This window comes from Solanum lycopersicum, chromosome 2, assembly GCF_036512215.1.
Source record: "Solanum lycopersicum chromosome 2, SLM_r2.1".
In the NCBI taxonomy this organism is placed as follows: domain Eukaryota; kingdom Viridiplantae; phylum Streptophyta; class Magnoliopsida; order Solanales; family Solanaceae; genus Solanum; species Solanum lycopersicum.
Genome location: NC_090801.1, coordinates 59,678,367 through 59,697,073, shown reverse-complemented (window position 1 = coordinate 59,697,073; position 18,707 = coordinate 59,678,367). Strand labels below are relative to the sequence as shown.

Genomic DNA, 18,707 nt, shown 5'->3' with positions numbered 1-18,707 from the left:
TTCAATGATTCAATAACATAGTTGAGGTACCCGAAGAAAATCCTCCACAAATTTAGAAATCTATTTATGTATTTGGCCTATATATATAATTACTAATTAAGAGCCTTGCTGAGTAAGTGTTTTGGATTAAGGTTAGAATAATGTCTAGTTTGAAAATGATTAAAATGGTCCTTGATATATTGGATTGCTTTCTTTTGGTCCTTAATATATTTTGGGTAAAATGTGTTCAATTTAATTTTTTATCCTAAACTTAACAATTTACACCCAATATATATATAATTTCTTCTTAAATTATTTTACTTAGGCTGTTTATTTAATTTTCTTTTTAAGTTAATACTTTTATTACATTTTTTCCCTCGAATTTTCCTTTTTAGCCTTTAGCTATAAAAGAGTCTTATTTTTTCCTCCTAAATTAACATTACCTATATTTTGCAGCTGTTCAATATTTAAAAGAAAATTAAAAAAAGACCCCACGTAAAAAAATAAAAATAATTCGGAATAACTTTTTCCCGCTATATTTATGGACAAGATAATATGTTGCTAAGATTGTGAAATTATAACAATTTTTAATACTAAATATATATTCTATTTATTAGTTAAATTATAATTAGAAATTTATTTTTAAAAAGCTAAATCTTAGCCATTTATTTTAATCTATGTCACGTATCACTAATTCAAATAAAAATTTGAAATAAATGAAGAGAAACTATGACATGTAAATATTTTTAAAAATTTGTAAATTATATCAAATAAAATACTAAATTATTAAGGTTACCAAATATAATACACCAATATATTTTTTTTAAGAGTAAAATATCACTAAAAAAGAAAAAGTATTCATTCATTTTGAAACCAACAAAAATAAAATAAAATCTATACTCATATGGTTATATAATCCAGGGGAAACTCCGGCCTCCGCGGCTCCTTGGCCTTCAAGGAGTCTCTGACTGTGTCTCTATATAAAGGATAAACAAATTGAGTCCACAACAAAACTCTGTTTTTTTCAAGCCAATCATTGAAACCAAAAAAAAAAAAAAATCATCCCCTGTTTCTTTATTCATCTATAAAAGAAAAAAAAACTAATCTTTATTATGTCTTCTTGTACTACTAGCTTTTCAACCAAAGTGTCACCAACTTTTAGGAAGAATGATATTTTCCTGAAAAAACAAATGTTGGGAACTATTTCTTTTTCTTCCAAGAAAGATTCTTACTTGGGTTTCACTGCCCAAACTAGTAGTCAAACAGATTTTGTGTCTGCAATGGATGAAGATTGTAAATTGGAATTGAAATCGAATTATATATCAGATGGGTATTGTAAAGAATTGGAGATTGCTGTAAGAGCTGTTCATATGGCTTGTTTGCTCTGCCAGAGGGTTCAAGAAAATTTGTTATCTGAAACCTCTGAACATGTTCATTCTAAGGAGGATGACTCTCCTGTCACAATTGCTGGTATGTCTTCTTGTTGTTCTATATATTGTGTTTTGGTGAATTGGGTTTTTGTAGGTGAATTGGGGAAGGAGAAAGATTGTGTCTTTTTGCTTTTTTGAGTATTCATTTTGGATATTGTTGATTAGATAGTATGGGTAGGAGTGTGTGGTTTGGGATCCTTATCTCGTGAGCTAGCTTTTAGGATTAAATTACATTATTTAATTTTATTTGGAGTTCTATGTAGTCCATGTTTTCTCCTGTGAAATGGAACATACTTTTTTGGTTTTCTGTAGTGCTATTGAAGTTGTGTGGGAGTTAAAGCATACTAACCTAATTAATCTTCGAGTGTATTTGTTTAAACTTTAAAGCTCACAATGTATAAAGACAACCTAATGCACTATGTACTGTTATGTTTTACGACTTGTAGACTTCTAAAAAAGCACAAAATAACAGTCATTCAAGCCAAGTCATTGATGCCTTTCTCTTTGTGATGAGTTGCTGCCTTGTCCAAATATGTTTGTTGAGAAAAGTAACAGGAAGAGTCAAAGAGAAACAAGAAAAGATTTTGTGTTGTACTCCTACATGATCATTTAGTTATTAAATTTATAAATAAGTGTATATGATCGTCTTTTTTTTTTTTCGTCACTGAGTTTCAAGGAAACAAACATAAATCATAAAGTTACCATACAACATTGAGGTAACCACAATCTTCTCCGAAGGTGGCATCCCTCGTGATGGGAACAGTTTGATGATCATGGCTGGATATTGAATTCCATTCATTTTTACTCAACAAATCCATTAATATATCCTTTTTGTCTCCCAAGAAGTAATAATCTGGTCTAAGAAACTTTTTAACATAAATATTATCATTGTCTGATTTATAGTAGGAAACTTTACTGGTGATGATAGACTGAAGATTATGTCATTTATGTTGTAAATACTGACAATAAAAGAACATATGACATACAAGGTTGTACTATCTTAATAAGAGAATTATAGAATCAGAATCATAAGATGTCCCAGACTGGGACTGAAGAAGATTTTATCTCTGAGGAGCAAGTGCTCTGTCTCTAAAACTATATCCATCTCTTTCCTGTTTCTATCTATATAACATGGAATCATTTATGGGTAAGTCTACTTTTATGTCACAAAGTTGAACGGGTGTGACATGGGTATAGGTGCTTCATGCTGAGTTTTCAAATTAAATTACAATAAAAATTGACGTGAAAACAAATATGGATCCATGTAACATTAGGTGCAATTTTGGTCCAATGCATTAAGTTGGACCTAAATCTTCAAACGTGAAAGCATCAAGCTTTACTTTCTGATGTCATGCTGTGGTTTTCATTACTTGTTAGATTGGAGCGTCCAAGCAATTGTCAGCTGGGTACTGTCCGAGGCTTATGGCAGTAACGTCTCTATTGTTGCTGAAGAAGATGTAGAAGCTCTTTCCAAGGCTAGCGCAGCTGGTCTGTTAGAAGCAGTAGTAAGAACTGTGAATGAGTGTCTAGCCGATGCTCCTCGTTTTGGACTGAAAGGTCCTGGTACTGATCTGGATGCTAAAGCTGTTCTTGAGGCCATAAGTCGTTGCAGCTTAGCAGGTGCCAGAGGTAGCAAGTTTTGGGTACTGGATCCTGTTGATGGCACGTTGGGTTTCGTGCGTGGAGATCAATATGCCATTGCTTTGGCATTGATAGAAGACGGAGAACCTGTGCTTGGGGTTCTCGGATGTCCAAATTATCCTATGAAGAAGGAATGGCTTAGTTATCAAAATGGTTATAGGAGAATCTTATCTAGGTTGAGCTCCTCTACATCTGAATCTTCGGATAGAGGTTCTGTACTTTATGCAAGGAAAGGTGGCGGCAGGGCCTGGATGCAACCGTTACTGCGCGGAGAAAGTAAGTTTGTGTGGCCAAACGCTGCAAGGGAAATTAGAGTATCCTCCATCGATAACCCAGCACTAGCTACCTTTTGTGAACCAGTTGAGAAGGCAAATTCAAGCCATTCATTCACAGCAGGACTGGCTCATAGTGTTGGACTTCGGTAAATATCTCTCACAATTCCCTCTCGTATTCCAAAACTGATCTTCCTATCTTCCAGTCAACGTGTGTAACTTTCAAGATTCTATATTTACGATTGCTTACTAGTTGTCTTAGCATGTCGCATCTATTTCTGGATATGTTTTTCCCATGACAGCTATAATGCAATGCAACCTCTAGTATGATGTTGATGCATTCAAGATGTCTTATAAATCTCAGCTAACAGCATATGAACTGCAGGAACCAGCCGTTACGTGTATACAGCATGGTAAAGTATGCAGCCATAGCTCGAGGAGATGCTGAGATATACATGAAGTTCGCTAGGGCTGGTTACAAGGAGAAAATATGGGATCATGCAGCTGGTGTTCTTATCATTGAAGAAGCCGGTGGAGTGGTGACCGATGCAGGAGGGCAACCACTAGACTTCTCAAAAGGCGAATACTTAGAAGGACTTGATCGCGGTATAATTGCTTGCGCTGGAGCCAAACTGCACGAAACGATCATCGGGGCTGTAGATGCTAGCTGGAACTCCTCTAGCCTTTAACCTACTGTATGTTACTCAAAAATTTCAGCCTAAAATGTGGTCAAATGGTGTGCATAGAATCATCTATGTTGCAAATATGAATAAATGATAGTACTAGGCATTTACTGCAACCGTGGGTAATGATTTTTTTTTTATTTTCTACCCGATGTTTGATATCGTTATTGGAGCCTGACTAAATTTAAATTCGTATCGAGAAGTGGAGGCACTGATTTATTGCACTATGCATTGTGGGAGCCAAAATTGGAAAAAAATGTCTAGCATCAGCATGTGGATATTTATTTCATTAAAAGAAAGGAAAAATGCTCTGAAAAATATTCCAATTTTGATCGAAATTATTATTGCGATATCAAATTTTATGGTTTTATAGTGTATTTTAAAGATAGGTATGTGTCCATGTGAATACATTACTATTTATAATTATGTAATATTTTTTTATATCCACGTGGACATATATATATACTTTTAAAAATTAAAATACATTATTAAATAGTGCAAAGGGTAAAAAATATTTTCTAAAATTTAATATTATTATCGGCTTATAATAATTTCATCAAAGTTCGAATGTATTTTAGAATTTGGTTATATCACCTTAGGTAAACATATAGGGAAAATATACAGCGAGTGAAATTCAATAGGATGAGTCCAATTTTCTTTTAATGTCTTTGTCAGTTTTAATTTTTTGATTAGACAAATATTTTTTTAAATATTATAATTACATTCAAAACGAGAAAAATAACTTCTCATAGAAAAAATACTTTTTAAATTTTCTTTTCCTTTTTTTAATTTGATTAAAATTATTTACCTCTTTTAATTCTTCAAAAATAAATAAATCTCAAGCATCCATTTTTACCAAACATGACAATAAATAACCATTGTATTGGCATGTACGGATACTATTAGATGGACCAAGCATTTAACAAACATATTTTGGATCATATATTAAAAATCATCTTTAACATATTTTGAAATTTTAAAGCTTTTTAAATATTTTGAAATTCTTGCTCTAGAGCAGTTTTTAGGACTCTCACTCATAACATAATTTTTTTTTTTTTACAAAAATATCTGCCTAAACACAACTTTAAAAATTTAAAATTTTAACATTAAAATTTATGTTCAAACGGGGCTTAGTATTGAAGTATCTTCAAAGGACAATTTCGTGTGAGCTGGCTTTTCTAGCCACAATAAGTTCATACAAATTTCAAATTAAAACCGCTGATATTTAACGCGTTTTCATTTTTTGACAAAATTATAAAAAACAATTGACACGGAAGTTATGATATATAGATAATTAATCTATTGCTTGGATTTTCTAAAATCAAAATCAAACCAAATTAGTTATATCATTTTTTTGGTTACACAAATATTATTTCAAACTTTATTTTTCAAGTTATAGATAAAAAATAATATATTTTTTAAATCGTTTTTTTCTTACTCAATACTAAATATAAGCCTAATTGATTATATTTTTTTTTCCAATTTACTTGAATTTTCAGTTTTGTACGTTTTCTCGATTTGATTTGTACCACCCAACTTGTATAATCACATTTATTAATTTGTACTCCATTAATGTAAAATTAATTCTCTGCTTCCTAGGGCTCATTAAGCCAGCCCCTATCTCCAACCCTACATGCCTAATTTATAGAATTACAGCACACCCCAACTAGGTCCATATTTATTGTCTGATAATTTAAAACGATTTGATTAATTTGAATTCAGGTTAAATATGAGGTAATTAGCACTTTTAAATTACGTTTAAAATTCAAAATTATTAGTCAAAGATTCCTAACTATCTTGTCACACATTCTCAATGATAAGTCATTTTACATCTATATAATAAATATGTACACATGTTTAGGGATAAAACAAAAAAGAATTTATTTGAACCGATTTGTTGAATAATTCTTATGTAAACTCTGTCTCTATCGCTGTATATGTTTTGACGCATTAATAACACTAATTAAAAAGGAAAATATCTAGACATATCTAATATAAACATGTATACTATATAGTGTAATAAATTGCACCCACCCTATTCTAATTATATAAAGTCTTCATAAAAATGTCCCAACTACCATCTCCTTATAACTCTCTCTTTTCCCATAAATATTACTCAATTCTTCTCCTCTCTCTTTCACCAAAAAAAAAATGAAGAAAATCTCCATTACTCTCTTAGCTCTATTGCTCATCATAACATTCAATTCCACCATTGCTACAAGACACATTCACCCGAATAAACACGGGGTTGGAAAAACAAAGAAAGGCAGTGGCGAAGTCAGAAATAATAACGGTGGCGATGTGGGTTTTGGTGGGATATTTGGGCCTGGTGGAGGGTTTAATATTCCTGGGCTTGGTGGTGGAGTATTTGGTGGTGGATTTGGAGGCCCAAAAGGTGGATATGGAAAAGGTGGAGTCATAAGGTCTAGTGTTGTGTGTAAAGTAAAAGGCCCATGTTTTGGTATGAAATTAATATGTCCAGCAAAATGTTATAAATCATATTCTAGTGCTGGAAAAGGTTATGGTTTTGGTGGTGGATCTGGTGGATGTACTATGGATTGCAAGAAGAAATGTCTTGCTTATTGTTAACCCCACCCCACCCAAAAAAAAAATAAAATATACCTAAGTAAGTTATTTGTTATATTTATATTACTTATAATATGTGTTGTTTGGTTGTATTTGTTTTGTCATGTGGAACAATATATTATGTTAGCTAAGTTCTACATTTTTATGATACAAGTAATAGAATTCATGGTGAAAAATTCATGTTTGGGATTGAGATGTTACTTTGATTTATATTTGATGATCTTATTAGTATTGTTGAATCGTTTTTTGAATTTAAAATTTTCTGGCTCTGCAACTATTTCGAAGGATATAGTAGTTTAAGAATGTTGCGTGGGAAATTATACATCTTTGAAATTCTAAATTGTGGACAAATTGATAGATTTGGGTGAATTAAAGATGTTTGTACTCAATTAGCTGGATACATTTAATCACATTGACTAAGAACTTGAAGAGGGGGAGGGGTTATGATTATGAGATTAATACTTCATTAATATGGTGCCAACTTCTTATTAATTGTGAGTTGTAACCTTATATTATATCATATCTATAGATTGATTAAGAAAAAAAAGATTTACGAAATTAGCATCGAATCATAAATAAACAAAAAATTGAAAAGATTTAATATCATTCAATTGCACTCAGTAGATGTATTATTATACATTTTTTCAAGAGAAAGAATATATTTAAGATATTCTAAAACAATATTTTAATACCGCGTGTCATTATTGTGTATGTACTATTTGAGTTAATTCACTCTGATGTATCAAAGGCCTCTCTATTGTCTCCCTTAAAAGTCCTTTATGAGTTTCGAATCCGAAAAAAAAACATTATAATTCAACTTACTAAATCAATTCTCTGTAGGTTCTTTCAACTTTCAAATCAAAATTCATTACAAGATGTTATTGGAGAAGAATGTTTGATTTTCAGAAGAAACATATTACAAGAAATGAGTATGACAAAAATAGCAATATAAACATAATATAGATTGTGTCTCCAATTAAACAAAAGGAATTCTAAATCTTTTTCCTAACAGCACTTTGGTCTAAGTAGTCATAAATAAAAGCATAATCACCAAAAGCATATGCAAAACAAGCAGCATATATGTCAAATTGAACTAACTAAAACATATAATCACCAAAAGCATATTTAACAGCCTTCTACCAAGAACATTTCTTTCAATTATATTGCTGCTCTAAGGGCACCTCTAGCAGCTTCTTGCTTCATCTGCGCGGCTTTACCACTTCCTCGGAAATACATGTATACTTGCTGCATTATGAGAGTAAACATGAACCAGGAGATTTCATTCGAGGATCGAGTGAGAAGCATATTTTGGGAAGCAGATAAACAGAAAATGAGTCTGACCTGAATAACCCAAATGCTCAGCAATGACTCGAGACAAAATAACCCAAAACCGATGAAGTAGAAAATCTAATAAGGGAAGGACAGCAGATTCATGTTAATAACCTTTATTAGCTTGAGTTAAAACTTTCATTAGAAAGAAGTTTTGAGTAGGTTCTGTTCTTCCATTTCAAATTAATGAAAAGGTAGTCCATCTAAACAAAAAGGCGCAAAAGGTACGTCAGGGATACTATGGATTGTGATGAAAATAGTCATAACTCACCCCAACAAGTACATTTTTGCCGATGAGATCCACCGCAGGCAGGATGCCTCTGTTCCAACAAATAACAGAACATCAGATCATTTTAACGGTTAGCTACTTCATAGATGAAATCCATGTGAAATTGAAAAGCAATAAGCTTGGCGAAAGCAGAACTCAGTGTTTTGGTTGGAAGGGAACTAGTATGCCGGAAACAGTGGATTTATTTGAGTCTCTTTTTTTTTGGAAAAAGGTGACAGTGTTAATGTAATTTTACAACTCTTTCTAAAAAGTCAAAAGCAATATGGAACTTACGTAAGGGATTTTCCTCTGAAGACTACTGGAGGAGCAACAGCAGCAAAGACGCAAAATACAATGTGAACCTGCAAACACAGAAAAATCTATGACAGCTGAACATTTGAATCAGATATCCAAGATATCTTTGACTTTGTATTTTGTAATATGGACTCAGGTACAGGTATGTACACGGTAGGGAGTAATCTTAACTTTTTTGAAAGTTTCTAGTGTATTTTAAAGGATCCTTATAAAGTACCCATTCCCATGTCATTCACGTTGAGCATATGGCAGAATAACAAAAAGTATATAACATAGACAAAAACAATTGCATAAGGAACTTACCAAGTAAAACAAGAAAAACCACGCAAACTTCATGGCACCCTCAGTTCTGTGACCAAATACCACGATTAGTATGGGAAGGGGAAAACAAGGCAAAAGAAAAGAGACAAACAAGGGGATAAACTCGTGGGAGGCATATGCAAAATTTAAAAAAAGAATCAGTTCTCTGCAACATTGACAAAATTTTCGAATTTATTACTTCAGCAATAACAACCAACAAAAAGATCAGTTATCGCATTTAAAAACTGTTTGATAATTTCTGAAGTAAATCAGCTCAATTCTCTGAAAAGACAGATAAGTTTACCTAAACGCACGATACAGAGGACGATACCACATGAAGTAGGCTCCAGGAACACCTGATATGAAGTATATGATAGAAAGGAACCAGATCTTCACATCTACAGACAAAAACTAAAGTAAGTATTCTGACTTCATCGGATAAGTAATGGCATGTAGAGGCAGGGTGACATGCCGATTCGATGTACCTCCTTCTTTAATCCATGCTGTAGTTGTAGCTACAATGTTCCATAATAGGCATGCAATAAGTCCTGCTCACGATCAGCATATATCTCATTAGCAAGAGAAAAACAAGAAACTCACATACAGTACAAAATGACAAATCATACTCAAAAAATTATTCCAGGCACACAGATCTATCAAGTTATAACGTGCAAAAAAAATTTATTCAACAACCTGAACAATTCACTAGCAAAAGCTTGTTTGAGTTGCAATTTTCACCATAAGATTCAGTTACAATGTTGATCGAAAGTGAGCAAAAACATATGGATCCCTCACTTGTCTGCTGGTGCAGTAAAGTGTACCGAAATAGACATAGTGGCACTTACAGGAAGATCATTCGAAAATACTAGAAATTTTGCAAAAACAATTCCCCCACCTCTACCAGACACTTATACTCTTACTGGTATGCACACATTTTTAAGTCCAAGTTACATGGGAAGGGGGACGAAAAAGAGAAGGATTATAAATTCAAATCTCTGTTTTTCTTTCTATAAGGACTAAACTAGGGTCTTTTTAGTTTCTGCAATATTGTACCTAATTCCTTGAAGGCCTCCAAAAAGGCATTATATGGGGATCTGACTTTTTTGGTACATTACTATTAGAGTCCAACTATTTTTCTGACAATTCTATCCGAACATCTCTAAATATTTTCTACTACAAGAAGTTGTGTTTAGTGCTTCGATGTATTTTTTAAATGTGTAATTTAATTTAAACAAATCAAGGAGTTGATTTTAAAATTAGATGTGTGACGAATTCGCTCCAAACCTCACAATTTTTTGGACGGAGGGTACACCATATAAGAACACAAACCCATCTAAAGTATGCACCATATACGGTGTTCCAAATAGAATAACCGAAGACATGGTAAGCAGGAGATAACATACCCAAGAACGTTGTAAATGCAACATATTGTAGCTTTTGAAGATGAATTGGTATTTCATTTGCAATATCATGATGGATGATTGGGAAGAACGGAGGCCAATTTTTCTCCTCGAGAACAATGCCGGCTGCAATTGAAAGATGAACTGAACTTGTAAGATACTACAATAATCACAGGACAGAAGTTCCATCTGAAATACATTATTCTACAAAACTAGAGAGGTACTCAGGCAAATCAGAGAATTGAAAGTTATATTTGAACATCAAAATTCTACTTCAAATGTGGAAAGAATGGTGGAGACCAGTATGAGAAGATGAAAAAATTTAAATTGCCCTAGATAAAAATCAGAAGGCTCAATCTGGAACATAGAAGGTACCATTATCTTTCTTCCTTCGGATGTAATTAGAAACTATATATGGATTTCTCACTTCATATTAGTAGTTTAAATGTCTAAGAATATTGCAAGATTGAATATTCATTGAAGATAAAACAGAAGGACAGCAGAAGGATAAACGCCAAAAAGAGAATTGAAGCAAAAGCAAAAAAAGCACCTCGTGCAGCAGCATCTTCTCTCCTTTTTAGATCCTGCAAAACAAAGAGAAACCAGATAAGTGAAAAGATGACTTTGATACACCAGCAACAAAGAGCTGAGGTGCAAATAGAGGGAAATGATATTTTCAACTCAAATAGATTAGTAACACGTAACGAGAATAGGAGGAAAGAAGAGCCGTAGGCAACAAGAGACATAATAGATGCCAATTAATTCCAAATTAAAGAAAGTAGACAGCTGCGAACTTTTCACAGGAGAATTAATCCACAACTTCTGGCTCAAAACAAGTAGACGCCTGAATGAGTTCTTGTTTGATTATATAGGCCCTCAAAGAATAGGAACAATATTTGGTAAGCAGGGAAGTAATAGAAAGTGCTCTACAAACCTCCTATCCCCCTCGTATAAATTTTTGTTAAGTGGGTGGAAGAATCTCCAAGACTTATCTTCAGATATCAGAACAAACGGTTCATCCAGTCTCTCCATCACATCACTGCAATGAGAGGAGGACGGCAAAAGGAAGCCCCTCGGCTGCAAGTATAACTATATCACAAACAGTAAACGCACAATTCCTATGGCATATGCTCTAGGGAACCTCCCATCTATTTTCAAGAATATACTACAGAACAAGTTCGTTTGCAATTCATCCATGTTCATCAGTGGTAGAAGAAGTAAGCACATTCTAAAAGAGTGAATAAACCAGAATAACGCCCCAAAAGAAATCCAGAAAATACATTAGATGGAAGGAGAAAAGAAGAGGGAAACAAGATAATAATGCTAAATTACAGACAGAAACTAACAAATATAGCCGTCATATAGGGGAAATACAATAAACATTCATCACCCAGAAAAAGGGTGTGACTATTAATAAAACACTGGTTCAAATTTTCATCATCCCATACCTGTTCCCTCCTCCGCAATTCATTCTCCTTAGACTGTAATTCTTTTTCTTTCTTTTTCAGGTCCTTTAATTCAAACAAACTTAAAGTAAGAAACCATCATAGCTACTAATGTCAAATAAGATAAAGATGACAAATCATCACAGAGATTCAGAAAGTTCCATCTACCGAAGCACTGTCAAGAGGAATATCAATTGACGCATTGCGGTCATAGAAATCAGCTGGTTCTGGCGGAAGGGGTGAAAGTCTGGAGTTTGTTGCTGGAGGCACACTCCCGGACTGAAAAGTTGATAAAAGGGAAAATATTAAGATAATACATCAAGAGGAAATGGCAAAAGATACTAGCAACTTCAAACACTCAACAAAAGAAACCAATCCATCTATTTACCCGTACTTTCTTCCTTTCTACTTCACCTCACCAACCCCATTCCCCCAACACATACACACACTAAAAAAAGGAAAAAAAATGAGGGAGGTTACAAAGATAAAGCAACTAAGCATAAGCAAAGGCTTAGTTCAGATACAGCAGCAGTTTGTAAAGGTAGAAATATTGATCTCTTACAAAAATAAGGAAAACTGGTTTCCAAACCCCGATCCCGATGTAAGCAGACTGAGATACACAAATAGGACAGAGAAAAGTATGTCCAACTTACTGTGGTATAAAATGCACCTCCACTAAATTTTGATTGCCCTGAAGATTTCCCTCTGCCTCCGCCATCCTGCAGCAAATTTCAGAAGATACTTGAGACTGTTATACAAAAAAAAAAACTAAATCATCCATTTATCCAACACTTGCACACATAGATGCCATAATTATTGTTCATGCACAGGAGGAGATCAGTGCAAAAAATATCTAAAATCCTGTGATGAGTGATCTAACATGACTCTGTGACATCATTCACTAAACTTACATTACAATGAACATAAGTCAGAACATACTATATTAGGAACACATCAAGGATTACAGGGTTCTAATATTCAAATATGTATGATGTTAATTGTTTCTCCAAAATGCCTCCAGTATTGCAAATATTAAAGCCAAAAGAAATTAACTCATCACTTTTACTACAACCACTTTTATGCCAATCATTTATATTAGATTACACATATCCGATTAAGTAGAGCCAAGGAACGGATCCACATATGATCCTGGATTTCCTTATCCATCACCACGGGAAACATTATTACCAATTGCATAATGGAACACATTTGAAATGAAAACGAGGAACCATTTTCCTTTAGACACCAACTCTTAAACTGGTCAGACACCATCAAACCCACATTACAGATAAAAGAGCTGGACTCAATGAAAGAAAAGAGATTTCCCCCATATCTCAGAATACCAAAACTAAACAACTTCCGCTAATCATAGTACTCCATATAACAATCTATAATCATATATTTCAATGTTTCCCATAGAAAACGTCAACCTACAGAAAAATCAATCACACCACTTAAGATGGTCCCAAATCAATCAATCCAACAAAGCATGGGAAATAGGACGCACCAGCTACACTTTTAATTTATTTTTTTTTTGGATTAATAAGCTCCAACTACACTTTCACAATAAAAAACGATCAACTCCAAAATATATAAAACCCAAAACCTCAAATTCAACTCAAGTCAGATTAAAGCTACATCCTTTTCAATTAACCATTACAGGAAACTGAAATATTGATTTGCAAAACCAATAAACAATAGAAAAACCCAGAAAACAAAACGATCATAACTTCATAATTAAACCGCATAGCACGAGTTAACGCCCAGAAACACACACACAAAAACAGAGCAGTAGAATCACTAAAAACTTGATCAAGTGAAGAATAACAAACATCCCACTTGCACAGCAGCAAAATAGGAAACCCCAGAACGGAAAGATAGCAACTTTCAGAATTAAACCGCAAAAAAAAAACGAAAAAAAGAGAAGAAGAAGGAACTTACAGCAAAAGGGTTAACTTCTTCTTCTTCTTCAAAAGGGTTATGATCATAACGGCCGGCCATTTCAAGAAAACTTTGCTACTTTCTGAATTTTGCCACAAAACAAGAAATTTACAGAGGGAAAGCAAAGTGTAAAACTTGAGATCTGAATAGCAAAAAATAGGTGGAAAAGGCTAAGCAGAGAAGGGGGAAAAAGGCAGAGTCTTGAAAACTATAGTAGTTTGAATGAGAAAAACAAGAAGAAAGAAAATTCCACTACAATTCTAGAGTGGTAGAAAGACAAAAGAAGAAAACAAAGAAAAGATAAAATTGGGTGGTTTTGGTCAGTTTTTAATTTTTAATTAATTAGTACCAAACATATATATAAAATAAAAAAGTTTTAATCTTTGTATGCACCAAATTACTTTAAAATTAATTACATATATTAAAAAGTGATCTAAATTATTCTTTCCAATTACATTAAATATATTTTTCAAATTGTAATTTTATGCAAGGATTTTGACGTAAATTTTAAGATTCAATTAAACGACAAAAAAATTATTTTATAATTATTAGCTTACTTAATACATATGGAGAGGATTTAATTTTTGACAATTCTCTATATTTATATCGCGCTCAGAATATAAAAATTGATTACTTTTAATATAAACCTTTTTATATTTTAATGATCGATATTATTAATATAATAATTTTATTGTAAATATAAAGGTAAATTTCTTTTTTTTTTAGGTGCTGTTTAACTTAATTTGATCTACTTATTCCTGCTTTTATTGGACAACGTGATTAGTCCTTATTAATCAATAAGAACAGCAATTGTATAGGTATAATGAAATAGATATACGGATTTTCTTACTTTTATAAATTTCCCGATAATTGAGACACAGAGAAAAGAAAATTACCCATATAAGAAAACTACAATTAATCAATCATATATGTTTTCATATGTTAGTTTCGTCCACGATAAAATAAAATTTAATTAATACTTGAATAAGGTGAATAAATATAGTTGAATATTTTTAAAATAATATATTAGACAATTATTATTGAACGGAGAATGAATAAAAATAAATATCTTTTTTTTAAGGTTCTGATCTATCTTTGTTCTCATGTTTCCACTTCCCAATCTTTTGACTAGAAAGAGAGCAAAAAGAAAAACAAAAGGAAGTTTCAGACATTGACATCCGAAAAAAAAAGGAACAGAATTATTGAAGTTCGATTATATTTAAATTTATGTTAAAAAATCTTAAAACATAAAACGATCCAACTCCATACTTAAAAGAAGACTTGAACATACTTAAAGAAGACTTGAACACCGAGAGACACCCCTGATTAATAAACATATCAATAGTATCAACACAAAAAATACATCAAAATTTGAGGTCTAAATCCCCGAATGAGTTTTAACCAATGGTGTTTTATTTATAGACCTATGCATATCATATTTCTATATTATCTTGCACACATCTTGATTAATTTTATATAATATCGATTAAACATGTCTCCTATCAAACACATATATGTGTCCGTTGTCCACCAACGTTTGTTTGGATAAATGAGAAAAATTTTATCATCTTACGCACACCTCAATTAATTACACAAAAACTTAGGTTACTATCTCCACAGATATCAATGTATCTGTACACCCATGTTTGTTTGGATAACTGAGTCCTTGTGACAAGTGTCATCATCCAATGCCAAAAGAAGATTCAAAGTTACATTCCTTATAAAGCTAAATTTATGAATCTGAAGATGTGACATTTTCTAGACAAAACTAAAAGGAAAGAATCAGAAGAGTGTTGTATATGAAATACAAAAATGTCAATTACAAGCTACTAGATTTTTTACCAAACCTGTCAGCCAAGAGAGGCACATTCATATCCATAGTAAAATACCAAAAAATGAAGTCCCATCCGTGTACGAAGGGGACCTTAACTAGGGAGATATGAGAACCAAAATAAATAACTGCTCATATTCATTAATTAAATAATACACACGCCTTACAAAATAGATTTCGAGTGATCAACTTTTAACTAACAAAATTGATATGATTCCAACAACTTCAGGGGGAGGGGGAATCTAAAGGAAAAATATGGCAGATACACTATGTGATTGTCATTACCAAATTACAGCACTATGATTCTTCACCTGCGTCGAGCTGTTGTCCATTTGAAGTAGTATTTCCAACCTGTGGTCTTTTCATAGCTGAAAGATGACAATGACAATGACAACAAATCAGTCGAGTGTTTCATATTATTTAGGTAGCAAACTCCGTGCAATTTATAGCTGTCGGCCTATGTTTACAATTGTGACTCTTTTTCAATCTAAATTGATAAGATGCTGGTTAGCTCCTGTGAACTGTTTCTCGAGAGAAGGCCCAAAATAGTCCTCTATCTTTGGCATTAGACTCAAAGGCATTCCCCTCTTCTTTCAATATGGATCACCGATAGTTAATTTTGAAAAAAAAATGCCAATGAAAAGATTGTAGATTCTATTATACTTATCAACCAAGAGAAATGATTGGCAATTTTTTGTATTTCCTACTCCAGTGTCAGTCAATTGATGTGAGACTCTTCTTTATAGTTTATCCCAAAAAGAATGTCCCTTTTTCAAAATTTATCAATTTTTAGCTTTAATATTCTCATTTTACCTTAAATGAAATGATTTAGCACCACAGAACAGAATAGGCAAAATTAAAACAATCAAAAAGTTACCAGTCAAGGCAGTGACTATCTGAATCATTTAAAATTAGGCAAACATTTCAAGAGGGGAAAATTCAAATAGCAAAGGAAGACTCACATTTGATGGATGATCCAGCCAGACAAGTCAGCCTGGATTTTGTATTGACCTCAGCCAGTGGATTTGGCTTATCTTTGTTAGTCATGCGAACATCCCAAACACGTATGACCCCATCTGATGATGCTGATGCTACTATGTGTTGATGATCTTCAGCATCACCATCACTGTTTTTGTGTAGCACAACAATGCCTTTCACACGGGTAGAATGTGCATCTTCAATGCTATATGCAAGTTTTCCACTAGTAATGTCCCAAGCTTTAATACTCCGGTCCTCTCCCCCAGTAAACAAAATACCATGCTGTAAAATATTACTTTCAGCTTCAAGAAGTAAATCAAATAATTGGAAGGGAAAAAAAACTGGAGCCTACAACTAAACATTCCATGATCTATATAATCCTGATTGTTTTCATCGTGCTTTGAAAGTGGGGTGGTAGGACACCAAGTGCAAGATGATAGACAAGTAAAAGAATGTACAACATGCAGGGAAAAGGATGGGACAGAAAGCACCCAAGGTGTGGTTTTTGGTGTTAATGAATCTGGAATATACAAAAAAAAATGCTAGGTGATTTTATTGGATAAAAGTAACTAACACCTGCACTGGTGGAAAATAGCAGTTGCAAGTCGACCCAAACAATACCATTATACAAAAAAAATGAGGATTGAAAATTTAAAAAGAAAGTGAAAGCACACAAGAGACTCATTTTCAGAAATACGTTAAATAATATATGAAATTAAGATATATAAGAAAACTGGAGCCTTTTATGTGTAGCAAATATTAACCACCAATAACACACTTTCTATGATACCTAAGGAACAATCTAACTAGGTAGCTTCCCGACTCCATCATATTCTTTTTGGTCATGATATCTGATTTTTTTTTTGACAGTACACCATCAACATTCTCATGTTTCAGATTCCAGTATAGTCCACATTATCTCAATTAACCCATATATGCACTTAATGAACAGGTTGAAAGTATGTTTTATCACTGTGCAAACAAGACACCAAGAGACGGGACTTGCTAGAAACAGATATAGGCAAACTGCATTCTGAAAACTTCAGTTGAGGACTTTGATTAGCTATATAAGCTTCTCTACTGTCTATTTGGGTTAAGAAGAAATAAAAGTGTATATCCCCCCACCAACTGATCCCATTACAGACGGAAAAATCAAATAATTTGCCACCAAAATCCAGTGACAGAGGAACAAATGGCTATTCTACAATCCAGTGACAGAGTAACAGATGGCCATTCTACAACTCAGTGACAGAGTAACAGATGGCTATTCTACTTGCTACTGGTTGAGCCTCATAAACACTCTTAAGAAAGTATAATGGTCTAAGGATCTCCACAAATTAACGAGGCACACAACCACAAGAGGTGAATACAAAAGCACAGTTCATAATGGATAAATAATGATTTTTTTTTTGCAATGGTCTAGAAAGTGATAATCAATACAGTAAGTTGGTGATCAAAATATGTCAGTACAAAAATTGAGGAGAGTTCAATCTAGTAATAGTCCAGAAAACTCACCATCCCATAAGTGGCACAAAGCACCCTCTTCTTACTGTCAAGCTCTAGAATAGCTTTGGCATCTTCAGATTCATGTACAGAAATCTTATCATCCATAACCATAAAAAACTTTTCACCACCATCACTAAAATTAACTAAAGAAGCTTCTTTTCCCAACCTACAATAAAAACTTCTCCTTCCTCTAACCAAATTAACCATAGCCATACATTCATCTCTTCCAACAGTCAATGCCAACCTCCCCGACGGATGAATGCATATAGAATTCACTGCCTTACGATGCACTTTAACCGTCTTGAGATGAACAAAAGGATCAGCATCATATATGGAAACCGAACCATCTTCAGACGCGGCAATAAGGTTACGAGGGAAGGAGAATGAAGAAGGGGTAAAAAAGGAAAGTGAAGTAACGGTGGCGGAGTGGTGTAGTGACCCAATTTCTGAGCAAGTAGAAAGGTCATAGATTTTGATAGTGTCATCGGCGCCGCCGGATACAGCGGCAGAACCGGCGACGGCGGTGCATTTAATTGGTGAGAGATGTGAAGGGAAGGAGAATAGAGGGGTTAGTTCGTAATTCTGATCGTTTTTGAGGGATCTCAACTTGAATCCCCAAATGAATCTCTCGTATGAACCTGCAATTAAACTCATAGCTTTACGCAGCGATGAGAGAGAGAGAAAAAAAGGGGTTTATGTTAAACCCTAGGAAGAGAATTAAGGTAATGTGAACGAAGAAGATAGTGGGCCGGGTTATTTTCTTGGATTTTATTTGGGCCGATTTGGGTGGGTGGGCTTACTTA

General features: G+C 33.4%; 4 protein-coding genes across 4 annotated transcripts; 2 read left to right on the top strand and 2 right to left on the bottom strand.

The window, feature by feature from the left end:
- Positions 1 to 839: 839 nt before the first annotated feature.
- On the top strand, positions 840 to 4,229 carry LOC101259503 (3',5'-bisphosphate nucleotidase AHL). The gene is made up of 3 exons (XM_004232772.5): positions 840 to 1,449; positions 2,787 to 3,471; positions 3,708 to 4,229. Exons 1-3 carry the CDS (start codon positions 1,092 to 1,094, stop codon positions 4,009 to 4,011), a joined length of 1,347 nt encoding a protein of 448 aa, XP_004232820.1. The 5' UTR covers positions 840 to 1,091; the 3' UTR covers positions 4,012 to 4,229.
- A 1,927-nt stretch (positions 4,230 to 6,156) lies between these two features.
- On the top strand, positions 6,157 to 6,594 carry LOC101259803 (uncharacterized). Its single transcript, XM_004232773.5, has one exon. The coding sequence runs from the start codon at positions 6,157 to 6,159 to the stop codon at positions 6,592 to 6,594; it is 438 nt and encodes a 145-aa protein (XP_004232821.1).
- Positions 6,595 to 7,523: 929 nt separating this feature from the next.
- Positions 7,524 to 13,921, bottom strand: LOC101260101 (secretory carrier-associated membrane protein 2). Its single transcript, XM_004232774.5, has 13 exons — positions 13,590 to 13,921; positions 12,302 to 12,367; positions 11,817 to 11,927; positions 11,652 to 11,714; positions 10,754 to 10,787; positions 10,207 to 10,329; positions 9,289 to 9,351; positions 9,108 to 9,201; positions 8,807 to 8,852; positions 8,483 to 8,550; positions 8,192 to 8,240; positions 7,933 to 7,998; positions 7,524 to 7,836 (listed from the first exon to the last, which is right to left on the bottom strand). The coding sequence occupies exons 1-13, from the start codon at positions 13,647 to 13,649 to the stop codon at positions 7,750 to 7,752; spliced, it is 930 nt and encodes a 309-aa protein (XP_004232822.1). The 5' UTR covers positions 13,650 to 13,921; the 3' UTR covers positions 7,524 to 7,749.
- Positions 13,922 to 15,529: 1,608 nt separating this feature from the next.
- LOC101260394 (uncharacterized) lies at positions 15,530 to 18,683 on the bottom strand. Its single transcript, XM_004232775.5, has 3 exons — positions 17,914 to 18,683; positions 16,383 to 16,680; positions 15,530 to 15,788 (listed from the first exon to the last, which is right to left on the bottom strand). Exons 1-3 carry the CDS (start codon positions 18,556 to 18,558, stop codon positions 15,718 to 15,720), a joined length of 1,014 nt encoding a protein of 337 aa, XP_004232823.1. The 5' UTR covers positions 18,559 to 18,683; the 3' UTR covers positions 15,530 to 15,717.
- Between the last annotated feature and the right edge of the window lie 24 nt (positions 18,684 to 18,707).

Excerpts from the sequence above, each read along its gene's own strand:
- LOC101259503 (XM_004232772.5), top strand. The coding sequence starts at position 1,092 with ATGTCTTCTTGTACTACTAGCTTTTCAACCAAAGTGTCACCAACTTTT. Across the intron at positions 1,450-2,786 it reads CTCTCCTGTCACAATTGCTG|ATTGGAGCGTCCAAGCAATT; the intron begins GTATGTCTTCTT and ends ATTACTTGTTAG. Across the intron at positions 3,472-3,707 it reads GCTCATAGTGTTGGACTTCG|GAACCAGCCGTTACGTGTAT; the intron begins GTAAATATCTCT and ends TATGAACTGCAG.
- LOC101259803 (XM_004232773.5), top strand. The coding sequence starts at position 6,157 with ATGAAGAAAATCTCCATTACTCTCTTAGCTCTATTGCTCATCATAACA.
- LOC101260101 (XM_004232774.5), bottom strand. The coding sequence starts at position 13,649 with ATGGCCGGCCGTTATGATCATAACCCTTTTGAAGAAGAAGAAGAAGTT. Across the intron at positions 12,368-13,589 it reads AAGAAGTTAACCCTTTTGCT|GATGGCGGAGGCAGAGGGAA; the intron begins GTAAGTTCCTTC and ends AATTTGCTGCAG. Across the intron at positions 8,551-8,806 it reads GGTTTTTCTTGTTTTACTTG|GTTCACATTGTATTTTGCGT; the intron begins GTAAGTTCCTTA and ends CTGTGTTTGCAG.
- LOC101260394 (XM_004232775.5), bottom strand. The coding sequence starts at position 18,558 with ATGAGTTTAATTGCAGGTTCATACGAGAGATTCATTTGGGGATTCAAG. Across the intron at positions 16,681-17,913 it reads TTTGTGCCACTTATGGGATG|CATGGTATTTTGTTTACTGG; the intron begins GTGAGTTTTCTG and ends AATATTTTACAG. Across the intron at positions 15,789-16,382 it reads GGCTGGATCATCCATCAAAT|CTATGAAAAGACCACAGGTT; the intron begins GTGAGTCTTCCT and ends GTCATCTTTCAG.